Source organism: Rhinolophus sinicus, chromosome 1, assembly GCF_057876585.1.
Source record: "Rhinolophus sinicus isolate RSI-liver-muscle chromosome 1, RSI-T2T, whole genome shotgun sequence".
Classification (NCBI taxonomy): Eukaryota; Metazoa; Chordata; class Mammalia; order Chiroptera; family Rhinolophidae; genus Rhinolophus; species Rhinolophus sinicus.
The window spans coordinates 75,355,577-75,381,134 of NC_142501.1; the positions used below are offsets into that span (position 1 = coordinate 75,355,577).

General features: G+C 39.9%; 1 protein-coding gene across 3 annotated transcripts in view; it reads left to right on the forward strand.

Moving 5' to 3' along the window:
- SYT1 (synaptotagmin 1) overlaps positions 1 to 21,318 on the forward strand; it is a 510,235-nt gene extending 488,917 nt beyond the window's left edge. For all 3 annotated transcript variants that reach the window (XM_074325375.2, XM_074325377.2, XM_074325376.2), the window contains 2 exons: positions 13,924 to 14,057; positions 18,228 to 21,318. In XM_074325375.2, coding sequence (XP_074181476.1) covers positions 13,924 to 14,057; positions 18,228 to 18,434 — 341 coding nt within the window. In that variant the 3' untranslated portion in view covers positions 18,435 to 21,318. The remainder of the gene's footprint in view (positions 1 to 13,923; positions 14,058 to 18,227) is intronic.
- The last annotated feature ends 4,240 nt before the right edge of the window (positions 21,319 to 25,558 follow it).

The following is a 25,558-nucleotide window of genomic DNA, read 5'->3' on the forward strand; positions in this document are numbered from 1 at the left end:
AAAGGCTGCAGTGGGCAAAGAATCTCTGAATCCTAAACCTGCCATGTTTTAACTCTGCTGTCTCTGCTACTACTGGCCCACTTTATATAAGTGCTTGGTGTCTCGTTCCTAAGAATTTGATCTCAAGTGGGAAGGAATGTCTCTCTACAAATAAGTGTACGCACATTTCCAAGTTCAGACAGAAATGGAATCCTAGAGGTCCTAGGTTGAGAAACTCTATAAACACTGGCTATTGCCTCCCAACTTCCAATCCCCACTGTCTTGGTAAGAGCCTTCTAATTCCTGTTTAAGGAACCGCTGCATTCTATTCTGAGCCTATGCTTAGAATAGAGTTGAGCCCACCCCGAACTCCAAAGGTAGGACTCCCAGCCCTCCTGATTGGCTTGGGGATGGACCCCGAACTAAGCCAGCCTGGCTCATCACATTCTCTTCACCAGAATTAATACGGAGTAGATATTTCATCTGTATTAGTCCAATCAGACTGAACCGGGGCTTTTCCTGGGAATTCTGACATAGACTCTAATGCCTTGGGTGGTATCATGTGGTGATATATATGAGACTTGTTCTGATGTAGTCATTCACATCCTTAAGAGGAAAGTTGAGAAGGTCTTGAGGAGGCCACCATGTGGAATTTCAGGAGGACTTCACAGAAAACAGAGCAGAGACACAGGCAAACCTGGGACCTTGCTGATACTGTTGAATCTGAATCAGATAGGGAACAGTCTGAACTGCTGTAACAAAGAGACTCCAAAATACAGCAGCTCAAAAAGATAGTATTTCTATTACCATGACGTCTGTGTGTGTGTGGCAAGATTGGCAGGCAGTTTGGAACGGTGAGGTTAACTAGAGACCCAGGATATTCCTATCTTGTTGTTCATTCCCCTAGAGTGTTGTTTTCATGTTGCAAGGTAAAAGCTGGTTCACTGTTCTCCCGTCGCACATTTCAGTAGCAAGAAAAAAGAAAGGAAGAGTGGAGGGCATGAACCTTATTTTAATAAAGTAGGGTTTAACAATTTCATCTCTATTGACATTTGATTCCTGATGATTCTTTACTGTTGAGGGCTGTACTATACATTGTAGGATGTTTAGCAGAATCCCTGGCTGCTGCCCACTCAATGTCCGTATCATTCCACTCCCAAGTTATGACAACCAAAAATGGTTCTAGACATTGCAAAGTGTCTGGGGGGCAAAATGGTCCCCCAGAAGAACCATTGTTTTAAGGATAAGCTGTGAAATTTACATACATATTTCCAATAGCCACCCAGAAGTTAGTCAATTGGTCATACTGAGTCCTAAGAGAATCTGAGAGAACTACTTCTCTGGTGCCCACGTAAACCTTCAATTCTATTGCTAAAGAAGAAAGGTAAATAGATTTTAGGGGACAAGTAACAATCTTTTCCACACAGCCCTACCTGTGAACTTTTCCATCATAAAAGTCAATAAGTTACCGTTACAATTTATACTATTTTAAAATGGGTTTACAGTCACTTGGAATTCAGAACCCTAATTATGCAAGTATTACTTTTTTTACCCAACACTCTAAGTTGAAATTTTGTGAACATTATACAAAGACAAAAAGACGAAAGGAATAATACCTGAAGTCACTCAGAAGCTGGGCACTGGCTCAGAAGAATTGAACAAAACAGCTGAAAAGGCTATTTCTTATCAAGAGAAGTTTGGTTGAAATGGAAAGGCCATGGTTATAAGTGCCCACGGTCATTGTGGTAGTTAAGAAAGAAGACAGTATAATTATGCAAAATTGTCAACATGAAAACTGCAGGCATCTTACATTATTTGGCTTTGAACTGCTGCTTTCTAGCTCTCATTGTAAATACAAAATGCCTTTAGTGGCTTCTTTATATCTCACACAAAAGGATCATTGCTTACAGCCAGCTGTTTTGCAATTATATTTCTATGAAGTTAGCATAATGTGATATTAGAATTGCCTAAGGGAAGAAGGGGGTGACAGTGTGCTAGGGTATTAGAGGCTGGAATAGTAATGGAAGAAGCTCCCATATTACAAGTGGGTAGTCTTCCCAAAATGCATCTTGAAGCCAATAGTTCTGAATTCAAAACACATTTGCCATAGGAATGTTGTTTTTATGTTATTAGATTACCAGAGAAGTCCTCCAATACCAGAAAAGAACAAGATATGTTCTTTGCAAGCATACAAAAGGAAATGTGCAGGGCAGAGAAAGATTCATCTTTCAAAGAGAAAGTTTCTGACTGAGAAAGTCATCAGTAACATCTTCAGGGATGACGTGGGAAAAGAAAGAAATGGCATTTCAGGCTAAAGGGCACGGCGTTTTAAATTATCTGTGATGACTGTGAACCAGGAGTAGAGCAATAGTTTGTGAAAATGAAACAAGTAAGTTAGAATGGGGTGGTGAAAGCCATGGTAAAGTTTGGATTTTTTTTAGTTGTTAAGCTACTAAAGGTTTTTAATGAGGGGAATGGTGTAGTCAAATATAGTTTTAGTAATTATGTAAAGAATGGTTTGAGGACATAGTCAGAAGAGAGATTGAATTTCTGATCTTGAAATGTGACAATGAGTTAGAGAGAGGGAACCAACCAGAGACAACATGAAGGTAAATTGGCAGAATGACCATATACAGAGGAAGCCAAAAAAATGTACACACATTTTAAGAAAGGGAAACGATATTAAAATTGTAATACTCAATATATACTGATAACAAAAGATGAATACAAATCATGTTTGACTTCTGCAATTATAAGAGGTGCTCAAAGTGGTTACCATCAGCGTCCGGACACTCCTGATTACGGCAAACTACTGCTTGAGCAACGTTGACCAAAGTGTCCACTTGTATATATATTTTTTGTCACCCCCGGTATTCATGGGAAGTAGAGATGTCTCCAAATTTTCTAACTTTTTGGTTCGATGGCACAAGAACAGGCTTAAAAGGAGGACAGGGGGTAATGAGTTCAGTAGGTTTACTGTCTGAAGCATCCGAGAAGAGCTGAGGTGGTTATGACCTTATAGTACAGCATATAGGCTGTATTTATGTTTCTGCAAAGCTTGCCCGTTTTGTCCCTATAATTGAAGGAAAACCACTTACTGAATTTTATACTTAGTTCCAAAGTCTTCCTCCAGTACAAGTTTACTCTGTATTTTGGGGGTTGGGAATGTATCTCTACAAGTTAAAACCATGCTGGTGACATCAGTGTTAGTGAAGACATTGCATTCCATTGCCAGACTCTGTGGCCAGACACTTTGCTTAACAGAAGTAGCAATTATATTGGAAGCATAAGGTTGCATTGTAAGACATCTGAGAAAGGTAATGTAGAGAAAAATCCTATTAAGTGTTAAAATAATATCAAACATGATTAAGTTTATAAAATATGTCTGAGAGTCTTGGGGCAGATGAAAGGACAGAAGAAAATAAAGAAGGGTCAGCTCATGCGCAGAGAGAAGAAGAGGAAAGCAAAGGATTGTTTAGCAGAAGTAGTGCTATTATAATCTTCTAGGGCTGCTATAACCGAATCCCATAGACTGGATGGCTTAAACAACAAACATTTATTTCTCATAGTTCTGGAGGTTGGGAGTGTGAGATCAGGGTGCTGCCTGGCCGGGTTGTTGGTGAAGGTCTCTTCCTGGTTTACAACTGTCTTCTTGTTGTATCCTCACACAGCGAAGAGAAGATCACTTCTCTCACATCCTTTCTTACAAGTCTCCACCCTCATGACCTAATTACTCCCCAAAGATCCTATGTCTTAATACCAACACAGTGGGGTTTAGGGTTTCAACATATAAATTTTGGGAGAACACAAACATTTAGTCCGTAACAAGTGGATAATGCCTGCTAAGGTTGTGTCAATAATTATCTGGAGAGACTGTGGCGAAAAAGGAACCCTTATACACTGCTGGTGGGAAAGTAAATCGGTACAGCCACTATGGAAAACAGTACAGAGGTTCCTCAAAAAATTAAGAATAGAATTACCATATGATTCAGCAATCCCTCTCCTGGGTATATACCCAAAAAAATCTGAAAACATTTATCCATAAAGATATATATACTCCAATGTTCACTGCAGCATTATTCACGGTGGCCAAGATACAAAACAACCAAAGTGTCCTTGAATAAGTGATTGGATAAAGAAGATGTGGCACATATATACACAATGGAATACTATTCTGCCATAAGAAAAGATGAAATACTGCCTTTTGCGACAATATGGATGGATCTTGAGATTATTATGCTAAACAAAATAAGTCAGACAGAAAAAGTCGAGAACCATATGATTTCACTGATATGTGGGATGTAAAACTGAAGGCAACAAAGAAACAAGACAAATAAATAAAGAAACAAAAACTCATAGACATAGACAATAGTTTAGTGGTTACCAGAGGGTAAGAGGGAGAGGGAATGGTAGAAGAGGGTAAAGGGGCTCAAATATATGGAGACGGAAGGAGAACAGATTCTGGGTGGTGAACACATAATGCAATGTATAGATGATGTATTATAGAATTGTACACTTGAAACCTATGTAACTTTGTTGACCATTGTCACCCCAATAAATTTTAATTTTAAAAAAATATTATACCAGATAAAATTTTAAGCAGAAACAAAAATAATAATTATCTGGAAGTGAGAGAACTTCTAGAGTTCCTTTTGACTGCCAACCTCCCCATTCCCACCACCTCCATAGACAGTCATCAAATCAACCAAGCCTTTGTACAGCATGGTAGATGGTAGAGAAGGTTGGTAATTGAAACAACAGAAAAATAGGGGCATACATATGTCATCACCGTTCTTACTCCCTGACCAAAAGAGGATGGCAGATTCATTGTATCCAGGGAACATCAGAGGCAGGTGAGTGGGATGGGATGCAGTGCCTGAAGGACGATGGGTAGATGATAACTCATTCTGTCTAGAGCTAAATATCAGAGCATCATGGCTAAATCAGCCTTCTAGGAATTGGTCATTGGAAGAAACCCTTCAGAAAGGAAACTCCTACCAATTAATATGGGAGACTTAAGTGAGAGGATTTCCATTCAAGATTAATGCCAAATAGGGACAAAATAAACAAAATATTGACATCAGACATCCAATCCATGAATTATATTCAGAAGAAGCTGCCCACTGGCAGAGCTGTAGAATTTCCATTCTACCTTCAGAGTCGCTCTTAAGCTGGACCTGACCAAGCAATCACAAAACCAGTCAAATGAGGTCTATATCCTGATCTCTGAAAATGGCCACAGAGACCAAAGCATTCTATCTGGTCATTATCCTGGGACCCTGGGATCCTCACATGGCATAGTCAATGCTTTCAAGTCTCACAGATTTGGTGGTGACGTACAATAAAAGACTCAGCAAATCGTATCATTGGAGCTCTAATACAATGATTTCCTATTCCCCACTTAGGATAGGAAAGAGTTAAAAAAAAAGAAAGGCAGAGTCCTAAGGTTAGGTGGAAATCAGAAAGAAGAAACAAGGCTATAAAATTTTCTCATGGCAGAAAGGAATTAACAGGAAATAAGGGAAGAGTTATAGATACTACCCTTCTCCAACAAGCAATAGGTACAGATAACCCCCATATAACATGGCACTTCTACAACACGGTTTCGATCTAACATGATTCACGAATTGAGGAAAACACTCATACAACACGGCATCCTAGAACACGGTTTCACTCTAACATGATTTGGGAATTAGAGAAATCCCCAATCAACATGGAGCATAATAAGAGTTTTTAAGAGCAAAAGATATGTCATTCAAAATTAGGGAACTCCCCAAATAACACGGAACGTAATAAAAGCTTTTAAGAGCAAAAGATATCTCATTTGAAATTTTTCATTCGAGCGTGTATGTCATATCAGATTTGGCTGCAGAATTTCCTAAATGAAGATCCTTTCACTGAAAGAAGCACAAAGTTTAAGAAAGAACTTCACAAATGCTTAGCACCATATAATGAAATTTATAAAGATCTCTCAGCTAAAAGCAAGCAATCTAAAATAACAGATTTGTTGCAAAAAGTACAGAAAAGAAGTCAAGATAATGCTGAAGGAAGTTCAGAGGATGAAGATATCTTGTCAAAAAGAGAATGCCTTCGGTTAATGGTTAATGGTGCTTAGTAGTGATGACGAAGAAAACATTATTTAATACATATTAATATGTTATACTTTTGGTGAAAATTGCTTTAATAAAGATTTGTCTCTTAATTATAAAAATATAATAGTGTGTTTTTAAATTTTTGGAACCTAACCCCCTTTTTTGTACTAGGTCTTTGTTTCATATAACATGGATTCGCATAACATGGCATTTTTAGGAATCTAACAACCATGTTATATGAGGGTTACCTGTATTACCCTTTCAAAGCTGACGGCTTTCTTTTTTTCATTTGTTTCGTTTTCTCATTTTAAGCAGCATAAGGAAAATAAATGGTTTATGCGTAATATGCCTAAGTGTGTAAACATTAGCTGGCCTCCGTATCTGGAAAGAAAGCTCAATAAATCATCGTTTTGACACATTATCCTAGAGCCTCAGTAATAAGTGTACACTTGCAACTCTCAAGTTTAACTTTTCAGCTCTATATAATTTAACCTACTGACTTCAGGAGCAGGGGGAAACTGTACAAGATGTTGAATTAGTTTCCCATCTCACCCCTCAAGACCACCTTATACATGCATGCATACATAATGAATGAAGCTCTCCCTTTCTCTTTCATCTCATACATGATTAAATTCTTCATTACATTCTTCATTAATGACCCGGTGGCTTAGAGTGGATATACTTCTTTTCAGAAGTCACTCTGGCACTTGGAGCAGCTTGGCTGACTTCTACAGAAATGGAAAGACTTTTCCCCGTTTGCTAACTGTGGATACCAATTCAGGAAAATGAGTTGGAGGGGAGTCTGCTATGTACATGCTGACTTAGATGTCAGCCCTTACTCAAAACTGTGATAATAGTTAATAATAATATGTGCCAGGCACGCTTTGAAACACTTTCCCTGTAGTAACTCAATTTACTCTTCACAACTCTATGAGCTAGGTGTTATCATCCTCACGAACTGAAGTTGAAAGAACTATGGCACAAAGAGGTTAAATAACTTGTCCAAGACCACACGGCTAGTAGCAAACCCAAGAGTCGAGTTAGTCTGGCTCCAGGACTATACTTGTAAACGCTATACTAAATTGTTTCCCCCAACATATCACAAAGAGCAACAGATTCAGAGTCAGAAGACCCTGGTTTGACTGCTTCGGGGGTAGGGGGAACCAGCCTTCCTGAGCCCCCGTTTCCTCACTGAGATTGTTGTAAAGATTAAAGGAGATGATACAAAATTTTAAAACATTTATAACCTTAAAGTACTCTAAAAATATAAAGGAATATTATTATATTAAACCTAATCTGACTTTACAAATTATTCTCTAGCATTTCATCCATTTTCACTAATTTTACCATGAATCCGGAAACATCTGTACATGACTATTCATCTTCTGATTGTATGCTCTAGTTAACAATTTTTTAATTAAAAAGATAAACTATTTGAAGGTTTTTGCTTTCAAGAACCGAATAATCATTTTTAGGAGATTGGACAGAATATAAATTATTTCCAAAATTTCATTTTCTAGACCTATTTAAATTTAACTCTTGTCCTCAAACCTCGCAAGATAAAAGAACCTTCTCTTCGACTTTGGTTGTTGCATTCGTTTTCTGTTGTTGCCATGATAAACTACCACAAAGTTAGTTTAAAAACAGCACGTTAATTATCTGATATTTCTGAAGGTTAGAAGTCGGACACAGGTATCACTGAGCTAAAATGGAGGTGTCAGCAGGGTTGCATTGCTTTCTGGAGGCTCCAGGTGAGAATCTATTTCCTTGCGTTTTCCAATTTCTAGAGGCCATTGCATTCTGTGGTGTGTGGGCGCCCTCCTCCATCTTCAAAACCAGCAACGTAACATACCTCTGACCCTTCTTCTATTGCCACATCTCTTTCTGACCACAGCCAGGAAAGGTTTTCCATGTTTAAAGACTCGTGATTAGATCAGGCCCTCTTTGATGATCTAGGATAATCTTCTCATCGCCAGATCTTTAACCTTAATCACATTTGCAAAGCCCCTTTTGCCATATAAGTTAATATATTCACTGGGTTCTGAGGATTAGAATGGGGACATCCTTTGGGGGAGCTATTATCCACCCTGCCAAAATTGTGAACATAGGAACAAAACCCCCAATTTTGTATATTAAAAAGTCTTGTCAACATATAAAAGTTTGAGGGTGAATCATTACAGTGTCCTGAAAAACCTCCAAATCATAACAGCTATTACAACAGAAAGGAGATAAAGTCCAGTTAAGCTGATTTCAGATAAAAAGAAAGCCTGACAAATGGTTATTGAAGGGTAGCCAAGCTACATCAATAACAAAACCAAACAATAAACCTGAAAATCATCCAAAATGAGGTGATAAATCTGTACTCAATGTACCTGCAGTTTATTATTGGGAATGAAGAACCTTCCTTCTGATTCCAGTCTATCGTTTTTGAGAACTGAAAAGTTATAGTCATATACTATTAGAGACTAGATAGACATCAGAAAACAGACCTTCCTTTCTATCAAAGTTAGAAAAACAAAGAGGCCCTATACCTTTTTAAAGGTAAGCTAAACAAATAAAAGCAGCAAAGTGTCCCAAGTCTTGCATTTGTTTCAATGGCAACAGGGATTATGTAAATGGTGTTGAAGAAGGGTTGTTGGTATATCTCGATGGTGACGAGTTCCATCAGTGCTTCTGTTGGGGACAGGGCAAAGCAATGAAGCCAGAGAGAAATGGATTCCCTGAGGACGGTGGCCTAATTTTATAGCTTGTACACTTACCCATGGTATTTACATGTTTACAAAAACCTAATGGAAGTTTAGGCGCCACACATGGGGTCCAGCTGTTGTACTCAAGAAAAGCAAAAGCAACACCAATGAGTCTCATTACAGCCTGTTTTACCATTTCCATAAAATTATGTCCTGTTATGCAAGGGCCAGGACTTCTAAGCCACCAAGAGACTCTGAATTCACAAGGATTTGCTTTATGATTTGAGGATTTGCTAAAACAGAACAAATTTAATTATACAGAGTCCCACTTTGCAAGAGAGGTGATCCTTACTATAAAATGTGCATCCTTACAGCATGGGTGTGACTCAGGTGGGTTTATTTCCATTTAGAAGACTCAGCCATTGTTAAGGAGATAGGAGCAAGGTCTAGATCCCAGAAGAAGTTATTAATGAGTTCAAGGGATTAGGGTCATCTCCAAAGGAAGCAGAATTCAGGACAAGACTTCAGTGAAGTGAAAGAACCAGAGGACACTTGTGAAATCAAGCCAATCAAGGAGTGGATGCAAATGAAGAAGACTGGAGAAACTGGAGAAGCAATCTAATACTTCAGACACCTGGACCAAGAAGATTCTCAAATACGCCCACCATGGGTACATAACATATCAGGCTTAGACAGTCAAGACTTACCCATGGACAAAACCTGATAAAGAATAAGACCTCTAACAATCTATGGAAAGGGAGAAAATATTTGCAAACTGTATATCAGATAAGAAGTCAATATCCAAAATATATATGGGACTTATACATCTCAATAGCAAAAAAAAGGTGCGGGGGACTCAAAACCCAATAAGCTAATTAAAAATGTGCAGAGGCTCTAAATAGGTATTTTTCCAGAGAACACATACAAATACATGAAAAGATGCTCAAAATCACTAATCGTAAGGGAACTGCAAATCAAAGCCATAATGAAATATCACCTCACGTGATAAAATGGCTATCATTAAAAAGATAAGAGATAGCAAGTACTTGCGAGGATATGGAGAAAAGGGAACCCTTGTACACTATTGGTGGCAATATAAATTGGTATAGCCACTATGGAAAACAGTACGGAGGTTCCTCAAAAAATTAAGAATAGAGCTACCATATGTTCCAGCAATTCCATTTCTGGGTATATATTCGAAGGAAATGAAGTCACTGTCTTGAAGAGATATCTATAGTCCCCATGCACAATGTTCACTGCAGCATTATTCACAATAGCCAAGACAGAGAAACAACCTAAGTGTCCATCCATGAATAAATGGATTTTAAAAATGTGACACACACACACACACACACACACACACATACACACATTCTCACACACACACTAGCATATTATTCAGCCACAAAAAAATAAGTAGTTCCTGCCATTTGCAATAAGTGAAATGAGTCAGACAGCGAAAGACAAATACTGCATTATCTCACTTATATGTGGAATCTATTTAAGAAAGACAAACTCATAAAAAAAAGAGTAGAATGGTGGTTTCTAGGAAATGGGGACATGAGGGAAATGAGATGTTGGTCAAAGGGTACAAACTTCCAGCTATAAGATAAGATCTTGGGATGTAATGTACAAGGTTGGACAATTACATGCGCGAACTCATCCTAGAAAAAGTGCTACATACCTCATTGCTGAATATCACTATGGTCACCTTCAAAGTACTCCCCTTGGGAAGCTATGCACCAGTGCAAGAACCTAGTCCACCCTTCAAAGCAATTTTGGAACTCTTTTTCTGGAATGGCCAGCAGAGCTGTCGTTGTATTTCCATTGATGTCCTGAATGTCATCAAAATGTCTTCCTTTCAATATTTTCTTTATCTTCGGGTAAAGTAAGAAGTCATTGGGGGCCAGATCAGGTGAGTAGGGAGGGTGTTCCAATACAGTTGTTTGTTTACTGGCTAAAAACTCCCTCACAGATAGTGCCGTGTGAGCTGGTGCATTGTCGTGATGCAAGAGCCACGGATTGTTGGCGAAAAGTTCAGGTCGTCTAACTTTTTCATGCAGCCTTTTCAGTACTTCCAAATAGTAAACTTGGTTAACTGTTTGTCCATTTGGTACAAATTCATAATGAAAAATCCCTCTGATATAAAAAAATGGTTAGCAACATCCTTGCAACAAGTTCGTGAACTTAATTGTCTGACCTCGTATAACATGGTGACTACGGTTGGTAATGCTATATTTCATACTTAAAAGCTGCTAAGAGAGTAGAGCTTAAATGGTCTTACCACACACACACACACACACACACACACACACACACACACAATTGTAATTACATGAGGTGATGGATGTGTTCGCTAACCTTATTGTGGTAATCACTTCACAGCACATACACATATCGAATCATCACATTGTACACCTTAAGCTTACACAATGTTATGCCAATTATATCTCAATAAAACTGGGTGAAAAAAGAATAAGATCTCTGCGTGACTGCCAGCCTTGGTCATGAGTATGATGGGAATTTTGCCTGCAAAGTATGTTTCTTTGGTACCAGTATGAGAATGAATCTGCAAAGGTAAAGGCTGATACCACCTATTCATAACAGATCCAAACTTGCTCCTCTCCCAGCGCTCAATCCTCTCTTTTAAGTATCATGAAATGATAGAATACCTCTGAATCGTTGGCAGAACTGGCAGAGTTTGCTTGTGAAAGTCGCAGATCAGCAGAGTTACCTCTCGGACCTCACCACCTACCTCTCCCCGCTTGCCTTCTTTTTGTTCCCCAAACACATGGAAGCACGTGCACCTTAGGGCCTTCACATGTATTGCTCTTTTTGGCAGGTACAGGCTTCCACTACATGGTCAAATGACTGCCTCCTTCCTGTCAGCTCAAACCTGGCCTCCTCAGTGAGGACTTGGAGGATTGCCCTTTCGAAACGACCTTGTTCTCCCCAAGGCATTAATCGCATTACATCGGAGCTCATATTGAAATCTGAAATCGGGTTTTTAATCTGCTTACTCAAATGGCAGATGCACAAGGAATTTTCTTGTCATTTACTGTGTTAAATGAATAAATAAACAATCAATTGTGCTTTTCTTGAGAAAACCTGTGCCTTAGTTAGGCTGAAGTTTCAACACACAAACAGGAGACAGAAACATTGATTTAGGGTATTGAGTATTTGTGTATTAGTCAGTGCAAAAGAGCCACTGGAGACTTCACCATTGTATAAATGTACAAGGGGTTGGGATGGAGAAGCCAGGGAACTTCATAAGCAAACAAGGTCTCTGAACCAAAAGTCAACCTTGGCTGTGAACGATAAGGTAGATGACCAGTAAAAAAGCATAAAATAAAATAAAAATTAAACAGGCCATATTTTCCATTCCTTTGCAATTATTACAGTACTTTTTATTTTTAACTGACCAGCTATATTTAGTTGGCAGAGCTGTTTTCTCATCTCTAGGTCTGGTTTTTAAAGATAGTCTTCATTTTGATGAAAATCTTCATCACGAGCTCCTTGTGACTGGATGTAACATTAAAAACAAAAAAATCCAAACTACACATATCCAAGTAATGCAGGCTTTGGGACAATGAGAAGACAGGACTGAGAGTAAGGTGACTGACATTATGGGGGCCTACAGAAGTTCCACTTATTCATTCAACGAAAACTGAATAGTCTCAGGTACTGTTTAGTAAATTCAATCAGTGAATTCGGCAGACCAAGTTTCTGCGGTTCGGGGTTTATTTTCTACTGGGGATAGGAGGAGAGAGATTAAAAACTACATTTTCTGGTCTGCAGTTTTGTCTTCTTAAAATCTGTGGGTAGACTATGTTATCTGCAAAGTTCCTCCCAGCTCTATATGTTCTGAAAGAGAGGAAAGAAATTTTGGGAGGCTTAGCAGTGGTGATTTTAAGGGCGTAAAATTACGGATGATTTCTATGTTTCTCTTTTTTGACGTTGTTGTTTGTCACTGCTTTCTGATTTTTTTTTTTTTCTATCCTGAAGATGCATTACATATGAAGTAGGAAAATGTTTAAGAAAATAGTAGAAAGATTTGGGGCATTGGTTCTCAGTGACCTGAAAGTATGTCATTCATCCATTAGCAATGAGAAGTGTAAATGGGAATAATCTCACCTCTCCAGTGACTTACTTATTACCTGATTGTTAGCTAATAAGGTTTGGGGAAAACTGCTAAGGGAATCTTGCTGCTCCTTTTCTCATTACCTGTGTGTGTAATGGCTTATTCTTCTGTGAACCCTTGGAGCTCTCTCTACCCAGTCTACTTAGGGATGCTCAGGCACAGCTCCTGGATCCTCTCTCTCTCTCTCTCTCTCTCTCTCTCTCTCTCTCTCTCTCTCTCTCTCTCTCTCTCCACACACACACACCCTTCAACATTTATATTTCAGTTTAAATGTCACCTCCACAAAGAGGCCTCACCTGAGTGAGCTAAGAATTTCATGCCTACCTTAGACTCATCATACTGACCCTGGTCGTCTCTATCGTATCTTTATTCTACTCTTTTCTTCCAGAGCAGTCTTCTCACCTTGTCATTTCATAGGCATTTCTTTTCTTTACAAGCCTATTGTCTGTGTGTCCACAAGTCTGAAGTTCCATCATGAAAACAAGGACGGTCTGTTCTGTTCCCTACTATATCCCTAAGGCCTAACTGACACTGGTTGAGTAAATGAATAAATGAATGAATGCATGAAATGTCTCCTTTGTCCTCTCTCCGTCGCGAGTTATTCCCGCACACCGGTACGCTGCAGCCAGTTCTTTACCAGCTCACAGAGACAACTGTTAAATGTTCAGCAATTTAGTAAGCCAGGTATTAAACTGTTAGTAGCTTGAAATCAGCTATCCTGAGAGTGCCGAAACCATGGACACCAGCAAATGCTAAGTGTCAAGCCTGTTTTTGCCCAAAGAGCTGGTTTACAAGCCCACCACCGCTCTCTTCTCTTAAATCCAACTATAAATATTGATGCTACCATGGCAGAAAGTATGGACCATAGGTTACTTTAAATCTTTCAATTAAATATGAAATGCTAGAACTACTAAATACATGCCATACAATTATTTTCCTGTTGGGACTACTTGGTCTTTTATAAGCTACATTATAACCTAAAATATGTGTCTCTGATCTCCTAAAGGTTTCGTTTGTTTTTCAGATCCTTACGTGAAGATTCATCTGATGCAGAATGGCAAGCGGCTGAAGAAGAAAAAGACAACAATCAAAAAGAACACACTTAATCCCTACTACAATGAGTCGTTCAGCTTTGAAGTACCTTTTGAGCAAATCCAGGTAATGTCGAACCTAATTTTCTTTTCCCATTCAACTTCATCCACATAAATTAAGCACACAGACCTTGTAAATTATCAGGGCACATGCCTTCCATTAGAATTGCTATTCTTATTCCCATGCACATTTGCTGCTCAAGCTATAGCAAGAAGGAAAAGATAAAACACACAGCACAGGATGTGCTGATTCATCAGCCCAAAACAGCTGGCATTCTGTTGAACAGAAATAAAGTAGGAAAGAGAAAATCAACAGAACAACTCTGCTAACCTAAAAAGTACATACACAAAGAGTAAAAGGCCAAAAGCAAATGAGCTTTCACTATTTACTGCCAGTCCATAATATGTAATTCTTCATATCACATCTTTATAGCAAAAAAAAAATACAGATAAGAGAAATATTTTGGTTGGTGCTAAATATGCCTCTTTAATCTTTTATCATTAAAACACAATTCAAAATAGAAAAATTAGGCTAAGTCGTATTTTTAATTGTTTAAATTCAGCTTCTTGTTTCTGAGTTGGAGTGGATGGGTATTTTTGTAAAGATGGAATCTTAATTTGCTAGATAAAAATTGTTATGATAGGAAGCATTCTATTAAAGACCTTGTGGTTAAAATAGGATGCTACATAGAGCCGCAATGATAGTATATGATCTTTTAATAATTTTTAAATACATTGAAGGTTTCCTCATCTTATATCCATAGTGAGACTATTGGAATCCAAAGTTTATACCCAATAATTATGGGCTATTTCATACTAATCTGTAATGGATATCAGACAGTCAGATTGCTTAAAGCAACACTACTTTTGTTTTGTTAAATAATTGATGTGGGTCCATCTTTTCAATAATATAACAGTTTGCAAGTAATTTGAAGGAGAAGTGAAGGGTAGGCCTCAAAACTACACTGCAACTTGAAACTTTCTGAAGGTCCAGAATAACAAAAGTCAGCAGATATTTGTTAGTTCCATATTTTCACTTTTAATCTATTCTTAGAATATAGGATTTTATGAATTAATCACACCTTTATTCCATGAAGATTAACATAATAGCTACATTTATTGTATATTTATTTAGTGCCTCGACCCAAATTAAGCACTTTACATGCACCATCTCATTTAATCCTTATAATAACCTTGTGGGAGAGTTTCCATTATTATCCCAATTTTATATCTAAGGAAACTGAGGTTTAGAATTTCCTCAATATAAAACAGGGACAATAACAATTGGCATAAAGTAAGATTATGCCTGGAAGAGCACTCAGAAAAGTGCCAAGCACATAGGAACACTCAGTAAATGGTTCCCATCATTATTATTCACAATGTTGACATTGTCTCTTTTGCAAATTAACATTTTATTAGAAAATGGATCTAACAACAAGATTAAAGCAATCTCGATATCAGCGCTATCCAACAGAACTCTGTGGGGATGGAAATGTTTGTCATCCATGCTGTCCATCACAGTAGCCACCTGCCACTTGTGGGTAACGAGCACCCCAGTCACTAATGTGATCAAGGAACTTGATTTCATTTTAATTTATTTAAATTTGAACAGCTACTTTCCAATTGTGGCTAGTAGGTACTATATTGTATAGGGCAGTTTTTTAAAAATCAAGAATGCCACCATCCTCACATTGGTTCATGCTTGTTCTTTTTTCTAACTTTTCTCATATACATGGCAACAAATTACACGTATTTATTAGGTTGGTGCAAAAATAATTGCAGTTTTTGCAATTATGTTTAACCTTTTTAACTGCAATTACTTTTGCACCAACCTAATACTTTCAACAGCTGTTACATAAGTAAATAACATTGCAGAAGACATGGATTCCCTGTCCGCAATCATTTGTTCACTAGCCTGAACCAGTGAGCTCACTGCTTTTGACCCACTGGCAAACCTCTAAGATATTCAATCTTCTCCAACAACTTATTTCACAATATTTGTTCAGTGAACCCTTTTGAGTTCTAAGACTTTCTTCCTATGGAAACTAATACCTCCTGGCATTTTGTTTTTTAATTCCACAAAACAACAGAAGGCAGCCCATGGAGATGAAAAATCCTACTGCAAACCTTCTCCTTTGAGCTACATGTCTATACCTTTAAAAAAGAAATAGTAAATGTCCCTTTTCAACTATAAATTGCAGCAAATGTAAAGCACATTAAAAATAAGGCATACATTGGGTTTCTGGAGCAGCATTTTGGAGGAGAGAACAGAGACAGTCAGGACAGAGATAGCCTGGGCCCCATCCATGTACAGTAAATCAGGCACAGAAATAACGAGCAAGCCTTCGACTGCATCCCTCTTTCCCTGCCGCTGGAGTCAATTTGTTCTGTTCTTTTCTTCCCGCCCCCACCTCCACCCCAGGAAGCCGCTTTCCTAGTCTTTGCATCTCCCTAGAGAAAATAATTGAGCATTTTACATGCTATAATAGGGGTTTAGATTTCCTTTACCCGAAGGTTATAAGATTGTCTTTCTGTCTCTATCCCTATGAAATATAAGAGAAGCAAAATATGCTGATTTCCAAAAGCACCTGAAAATGTTGCACTCTCCTCACCCCACCCCGCAAAAAAAAAAAAAAAAAAAAAAAAGACGTGTATAAACTACATCAGCAGCTGGAAAAATTAATCCAAGGCTTTCATAAGGATATTCTCTCCTGAGGGCTATTAATCAATACATTCCTAGATGAATAATCAAAACTCACTCCAACCTCCAAAAACCCTTGTTACCTTTGTGCACAATGCCCCGAATGTCCCCCCACCCCCCACCCCAGTCCCCACTTTCCTGCCATATGACTGCATCCTGATGAATTCTTCTGGGAAAAGTTCTCAGGACCAAGCTGAGTCTGTTCTCAGTTCCAAATACCTGCCTGTGGAAGGTATTCCCTTGACAATGGAATCAATCTAAGGCTGCACAAGGGAAAACCCAAATTTGTCTCCTTTCTTGCCAGTGTGTGGCATTTCACATTCTAAATTCCACTTTGAGAAGTGAACGTTGTCTCTGATCTGAAACTGTACCTGGGTGTCTTCTCCCACACATTGGGGAAAGAATGCAGTCCTCAGAGTACAAAGTCCACTGGAGGGGCAGAACCCAGCTGGCTTCCATCATTACATGTTCTGCTTTTCTTAACTCTGGCCACCAAATGTTATGCATTCTGCTTTACTCTCAGCTCTTCCTTTATCCTTGCACTCAGTTACTAGATGGGAGCCGTTGCATATTTTGACTAAGCGAATTCATTCCTTAGGAAGCAGAACTAAAATGTGTTCTTAAAAAGTGTTTCTTTCATATCACAATGGTATGGGTTTGCTTTCATCAGTTCAGTTCAAGAAATGAGTTATTAAATAAACCTTAAAACCTAATGGAACCTCTGAAATAAATCATATATGGCCTAAAAGCTTATTTCCATTTGATGTCAGTGCCAGATACAGAGTAGTAGTTACTCAATAAATGTTTATTGAGAGAATGTATGAGTGAGAAATTGTATCTTTACATCATTACTACTTTTTAAAGACTTTCACCCTGCTGTCACATTTTATACTCACAACAATTCTGTGATTAGCTAAAATTCTATAGTAGCTTTATGTAAAATGCTGGTTCTTTTCCCCCAAAATGGGATGGCAGTACATGGTTGCCTTGGGAATTGTAACCCCCCAAAAAAATGATCTGAGTACCAATGTCACAAATTTCACAGATGAGACATTGAACCCAATTGAAACCAATGGATTTAGAGGAGAATACAATGGACACAGTCAACAGAGTGTGTTGGTTGGCATGGACCAAAGGACTCATTCCTCACATGCCTCCAGGCAGGTGACATAACTGCTCTGAGCTCCAGCATTTTGTCTATATAACGGCAATATTAAATAGGACCTATTCTGAGAGGTAACCAAGTAGTTCATGTAAAAGACTGAGAACAGTGCCAAATACAGAATAAACATGGGCATTTACTGAGTAGTTTGAAGATGCTAAGGAGATGATGAGGACCACATAACAGTGATGATGACATAATAATGGCAAAATAGGGATGACTCGGGTTTTTGTGTTCAAGTCATTTTCAGCCTTGTCCTGGTGTTTGGAGATTGGTTCTTCTTGTTTCCAATCCCTTCGGTCTCAAGGAAACTTTGTAATAGGGCGGTCTCTCTAGCGCTGACTGATGAATATTTATTTTGTGTCCTCTTTCAGAAAGTGCAAGTGGTGGTAACTGTTTTGGACTATGACAAGATCGGCAAGAACGATGCCATCGGCAAGGTCTTTGTGGGCTACAATAGCACCGGGGCGGAGCTGCGACATTGGTCAGACATGCTGGCCAACCCCCGGCGACCCATCGCCCAGTGGCACACCCTACAGGTCGAGGAGGAAGTCGATGCCATGCTGGCCGTCAAGAAGTAAAGGAAAGAAGCCTTTCTGCATTTGCTCACATAGTGCTCTTTAGCCAGTATCTGTAAATACCTCAGTAAGATGGGTCCTTTCGTTGTTCCAGCCATGCGTTCCTAACACAATTCAGTGGTACGTCAAATCCTGTTTTGATTTGCACAAATTTAAACGTAGAGAGCCCCTGAGTCCTTCATCATACCACTGCCCTCCAAATCTACTCTTCTTTTAAGCAATATGATGTGTAGATAGAGCATGACTGAAATTATTTATTGTATCACACTGTTGTACATACCAGTATGCTAAAGATTTATTTCTAGTTTGTGTATTTGTATGTTGTAAGCGTTTCCTAATCTGTGTATATCTAGATGTTTTTAATAAGATGTTCTATTTTAAACTATGTAAATTGACTGAGATATAGGAGAGCTGATAATATATTATATGGTAAATATAGCATCGTCTGCATTCCAGCAAAAATATCAACTTGTAAGGCACTAGTACAGTGAAACTGACATCTTAAAGGACAACTTAAACTTGAGCTTTCTATCGAATCACTTGAGTACCAAGGTACACTTACACCACATCCAATTTTGTAGAATTTCTTCACAGGCAAATTAGTATGATCTGAGCAGCATAGTACGATCTGATCTCCAGGAAGCATAGCCACAAAACAGAATAGCACCCGTCTGTACATATTTACAAAGCTAAAATCAGGGCTTCACTCTTACATTTGAAGAAGCACTGAACAGGAGTTAACGATTTCATTTTATCGCATATAGAATAACAACAGGATGGTGTCCGTGCGTGCGCGTGAGTGTGCATGTGTGTGCGTGCATGGTGTGTGCATTTGTTTAGGGATGGGGGTGGGGGGAGAAGAAGACGGGAGAAGTCAGCATTTCTGAAATATTGCCTGACTATTTGAAAAAAACAAAAAAAGTAGCTCTCCGTTATCACCTTTATACAAAACGGTCATCCTGTGACTTCTATTCCAGATTTCACACCTCTAATAATTCGAAAAGGTTTGCACACTAGACTTTGTAACACAATATTTTATTATACAAAACCAGATTAGGAGGAATGCAGAATATTTTTAACACAGCAATCTGTGCTTATTACACAAAATTACTTTGTGGTAAACAGACAGTATTGTAATCCCATCAGAAGATGAAAAAAAAAAACAACAATTAGCCATAGTTCTGAAATGCACTTCGATTAAGCCAAAACAGACAGCTAGTGATCTTTTTATATGCTCTTTTTACTTACATAAGTTTTAATTTGTCCTTTAAAAAAAGGTGAAACAAAACCAAGAACAAGTTCTAGAAAACTGAAGCAACCTCTTATGTATTCTAGATGCTTGATTTAGGAGGAGTTTTTAAATGTTTTCAATGTTATTATGTAGTAAATGGCACTATTATGAAGCTACTAGTCATTCCATAAGCGTCTTCAAGGACTGCTCTGTGTAACACTGTGACTGCCGTGTGTGCTTAGACACGTAGTTTCCTCAGTGGATAGCACTCAATTTATTCCGTAGTGATATTGTAAACAATACTGCCATTCCCTTCTACTGCACTGCCCAAGGTGTGTGTAGCACAAACAGTTCTCATTACAAAGGACCAATTCAGAACTGAAAAGCTATGCATAGGACAAGGAAGATTCGTAGACTGGGGAGGAACACACAGCATTTTGTCAAGCACTGTGCAATATTCCATATTTTTCCACACTATAGTAGACAACCACTCTGTGGAAGGGCAGCCTGTTATCTCACACTGCATCCAGTCTTTTCTCCCACTGACTTCTGTGGCCCATTGTAACCTCTAGGCCACAGAGAGCAGTGATGCCCTGGAGTGAAGGCCAATCTTCACAAATACCAACACAAAATGGAGCAAAACTAAGCAGTAGCCTCATGTTCAGACTTTAGGGCATCATGCCACATTAAAAAACAAGCAAACAAAAACAAACAAACAAAACTCAAACAGAATTCAAACAAGGGCTGATGGGAGGCTTCGAACTGGGTTGTTTCCTAAGAAAACTAGAATTCCTGTCATCATTCTTTCCTTGTCAAAGAAGAGGCAAGCCCTTTGACCTTTCAGCCCAGTCACAGCAAACTCTACAACTGGAACAGACACCAAGCACAAAAGAAGATCTCCCTCTTTGCTGGATGGTCCATGCTTTTGTAAAAAAACATAAATAGAAAATGCACGAGTCATGATGTGAGATTAAATATCAGTTTGGACAGAGTTGTCAAAGGAGAATCTTCCTAATTTAAAGGACCAAACCCCACTAAAGAGAGGGAGTTGACTGACTTAAAATTCCTTCAATGCCAGAAACTGACATTTAATTTTCACTGTATTCAGCTTTAAGTTGTTCACACTGAAACGACACTTTAAAACAAGCAGGTTCGAGCTGCCGAATACACATTATTTCTTGCATTAAAGTACTACTAATGCATTCTCTTCCAACACTGCCAGACATGGGATATTGTCACCATAGAATTAGTTGGTATTATGCCACCTTTCACAAGTCAGTGACCGAACCTGCTTTGAGACCAAGATTCATCCTCAGATAAGCCACATGTACCTTTCTGACAAAGCTGTGTAAAGTATTAGAATCTGATGCTCTAGAAAGATCCTAGTTGCCTTTGTGTATATTTACTGCCTGCTTGAGTGTTTCTATGTGTGGGTTTTCTCTGTATCTTGTAGAAATGTTGGGGTGTTTTCTTCTGCCATATGGCTCGTGACCCACGAGCCAACTCCTTTAGCTGTATTTTACCTTCATTTTTGATGAGGTGGTTTAAATTTTGTTTCACTTTGTGTAGTGAATTCGCCAGTAGTTTTCTGATTGTTGTTCAAAATGACTTAAACATATTACACAGATATTCAATAAAAATGTTTTATTTCCTGTTGATGTTGCTGCCTTTGAACTCTTTTTCTTACCTGACTCTGGCAGTTAAGTGGATGGATGGCCTGTTGACTTGTGGGGCTGGAAGAAGGGGCCGCTGAACAAACACTCGCCCTGAATGCCAGCCTCTGAGTCACATCTGTGGAAACACAATGGCTGAGGGGAATGCAATGCTGAGAGCGCATGTGGCCGTTGCTGCCCAGCGGTCCTGGGCAGAATCATTTTCTACATATGTTTCTCTGTTCCCGTTTATGATCAATTCGTCTGGCACACTGTCAGGTTTCCTGCTTTGCCCAAAATGTGTCCTCAAGGGTTTTAATTCTAGAACCTAAGTCACAAAGCCTCTCCAGAGTAAGGCTGAAAGTAAGATTTTCTAAACCCCATTTTTGGAGGAGAGCATGACCCATGGAACTCCTCACCCACTGCAATGATCAGGTAAAACGAACACCTTTCCTCCACTAACTTCAACATGTATCACATGCCTATAGTGTACCGTGTTTTCACTGGATGCTGGAGATCCAACAAAGGATGTAATAAGGGGCTCAGTCTCAGTCACGTGTACATGTACTGTCACCATACACTACAACATGCGCCTTGAATCCCTGAGAATTTTCACTAGACCACACACAGGGGACACCACGGCATGCCACCTGATCCCCCTTTTGCATTGAGGCTATCAGCCTGCAGTTGCCAGGAGCCATGCCTGCTGACAGATAGCAGCTGTGTCCCTCTCCCTCTACTGAGGAAGCTGCCTTACCTGAGAGGTCATGCCTGCTCCCCGGGCAGCCCACGTCCCATGACCTGGATCTGTCCTGGGCACCATCTCGGTTTCACAGCCCCAGGGTTAGCTGAGAATGCCTTTGCCACTGCGTTGCAGTTCAACCCCTCCTTCTGCCTTAACAGGTCCCCTTGCTCCTTTACAGATGTTGTTGCCAAGTGCAGTCCCCAGTAAAACCCCTTCATCCCAGGCTGCCTCCTGAGGAACCTAGCCTAGAACACATCCTCAGGGAGCAGGGAGATAGCAGGAAACATTTTCTAAAGAAGACAACACCATAGGCAAATCCTAAAGGAACCGGTCGAAGTTACCCCAGTCAGTGAGGACGCAAGACTGTGCCAAATTCACCTCAGTTCACAAGGCCATGATGAGATTTTTGAGAGTTGGCTACACCATACTCCCATCAGCCAGCTTTGATGAGGCGCTGCCAACTAAAGACAGGGAGTAAGCCAAAACTGCTTAAACAGCCAACAGACCACTTAATTACTGCACGCTCTGAGGAAACGACTGGCAAAGTTCTAAATACAAGCTGACCAAAGGACGCTTGAGGCCCACTCAGGGTAGGTACCAAGAAAAAAAGAAAAATCAGCATTATAAATACATGTGTTTGGTTTTCAGGAGTGAGCATTTTGTTTTTCTTAAATAGCTACTGACATTAGGTGAAAAACTAGAATATTTCTTAATGAATTAAAAAAAAAAACAATCATCCCATCCTTTTATCAATGTGTTTTCCCAAAAGGTTTTTAGGTCTCGGGCACATGCGCTTACGATATTCCTTAGGTGTTTTAGTCAGGAAAACAAAACCACTCCAGGTATTTGAAAGAGGGAATTTTATAGGAAATGGGCCACATAGAGGGCTGAGAAAGCAGAGACAGTGGGTCAACCCAGAGTATAACAGATACCGCCTGGTACTGTACGCCGGGGGTGCCCTAACAAAATACCACAGATTGGGTGGCTTAAACAACAAAACTTGATTTTCTCACAGTTCTGGAGGTCTGAAGTCGAGATCAAGGTGCAGGGCGGGTTGGTTTCTTCGGAGGCGCCTCTCCTTGGCCTGCAGATGGTGTTCTGTGTGTGTGTGCCTGTCTCCTAACCTCCTCCTCGTATAAGGACATGAGTCCTACTGGTGTAGTGTCTGCCCTAACGAACTCATTTTCACTTAATTACCCCTTTAAGGACCCTCTTTCCAAATACAGTCACATTCTGACATATTGGGAGCTAGGACATCAACATAGGAACGTGGTGGGCAGGTAAGGAGCATGACTGAGCCAATATGGCCCCTCCTAAGTCTGCGAAAACAAGACGGAGAAGAGAGAGTCGCCCAGAACTTTAGAGGAGGGCCTAGAACCTGGGGGAGTTCCATTTTTCTGGGGCCACATAGGGTCTCAGGTGCTGGTGGGGGGACCAACAGACACACTCCACCTTGGGGGTTCGGGACCTGCCTGGAGATACTGATCCAGTAGCAGCTCACCGTGGCTAGAGGAAAACTGGCAGGAGCGAGAAACAGGATGAGGGCCCCTTCCGCTCTCCTCCTACCTTCCATCTCAGCCAGTGCCTCTGCTAGCAGAACCTAATCAGAGTCAGGTGGTGAGGGAGTCGAGGAAACAGCCTGCTGGGTCTGAGAGCCCACCCCATGACCACAGCAGAACACACACAGGTGGGAATGAGGGCAGAGAACAAACAGGCCAATGACCGACGCAGAGGTGTCTTCGTCTGTTCAGGCTGCTCTACCAAACATACCATAGACAGGATAATTTAAACAACACATAATTATTTCTCACTTCTCGGCTAAGAAGTCCAAGATCAAGGCACCAGCAGATTCCGTGTCTGGTAGGAGGCTGTCTTCTTGCTGTGTCCTCAGGAGGTAAAAGGGTAAGAGAGTTCCCTGGGGTCTCTTTTACCAAGGCCTCCCCCTCATGACCTAATCACCTCCCAAAGGCTCCCACTGCCTAACACAATCACAGTGAGTGAGAGGATTTCAACATAAAAATTTGGGGGGATACAAACATTCAGTCCATAACATTAGGGGACTTTTTAGCAGCTGCATAGACTTTCTAAACGCTCTCGTGTCTTCTTCGGAGGATTCTGGTGGACGTATCTGAGCCACACAAGGCATCCCACCCCTGATGAAACAGATGCACAGAAACCACATTCTTTTTATGCAGAGAGTTTCCTATTACAGATCTGAAAATTCCAACCGTGATTGCACTGACCTGCTCCCTGCAACACATCTTCATTATGTATGCACCGGGCTCTTGGATATTTAGCAACTGATTTAAGCTGCACACACATCTTTACCATAAAACAGTCACACAGTGACTTTGGAATACGAAGGTAAAAAAAAAGCGGGAAAATAAAAGTAAGAAATAGCCTGATACTAAATGTACAAAGAAATATTCCAAGACCTACAGAACAATAAATATGCAGGAGTAAACATCAAAAAGGAGCAGTAATAAAAACACCATGCAAAGCTGCGGATTACTTGTGGCATCTAAGTTCGGAGGCTGGCTGAAAGTTACCTGCATTTTAAAATCTGCCTTTCAGCCATATCCGTGACTTCACCCACCCCCACCAATACACATCCCCAGAGTCCCCACACCCACCTTCTTCTCTTACAGTAACCATCCTCTCAACAAAGCCTTTTCCCCTGTGCAAAATGTACCTGTCCCTGCCAACATGCATACAAGGTTAAACAGGATTTTGTACTGATGGATTCAGGACTCATTTCCTTTTCAGCTGTCCCCTTTACCTCTGTCACTTTCCTGCCTCCTCCAGGCTGGGGTTGCAGCAAAGTGTCAATGTCCTTTGCAGGCAGAATTGTTTGAATTGCCTGTGGAAGGAACCCAACTCATGCTGGATTAAGGAAAAAAGAGAAAGAAGGGGAAGAAGGGGGGGAGGAAGAGAAAGAAAGACAGAGATATAGAGACAGAGAGAATTATTGGCTCATCGAAGCAGGAAGTTCAAGGTATGATTACATTCAGGAACAGGTGGATCAAGGACCTCAAACAATGTCACCATTCTCTTTGTCTCTCTGTCTCTGTCTCTCTCTCTCTCTCTCTCTCTCTCTCTCTCTCTCTCTCTCTCTCTCTCTCTCTTCCCCTCCGTCCAGTGTCTCCATGTGACAGCACAGATGGCCCTTAGCACCTCCAAATTTATATTCTTCCAGCTTAGCATGCTTGCAGAGAGTGCTCTTCTCACAATTACATCACCAAAATTCCCAGACCTGACATGAATGCTTGGATCACAGGCCCTCCTTAAACTAATCACTATGACACAGTTCACTTTAGCTAAGGCTGAGTCATGTCCCCAACCCTACAGCCACAGAAATGGGGTAAAGATGGTTCCTCAGAGGAAAATCAAAATGCTATTACCAAAATAATAAAATAAAATCAAAGAAAGAAAAAAAAGTTTTTTAAAAAAGTGCTATTACCAAGGAAGAAAAGTGGGTATTGGGCAGAGAAAAACGACA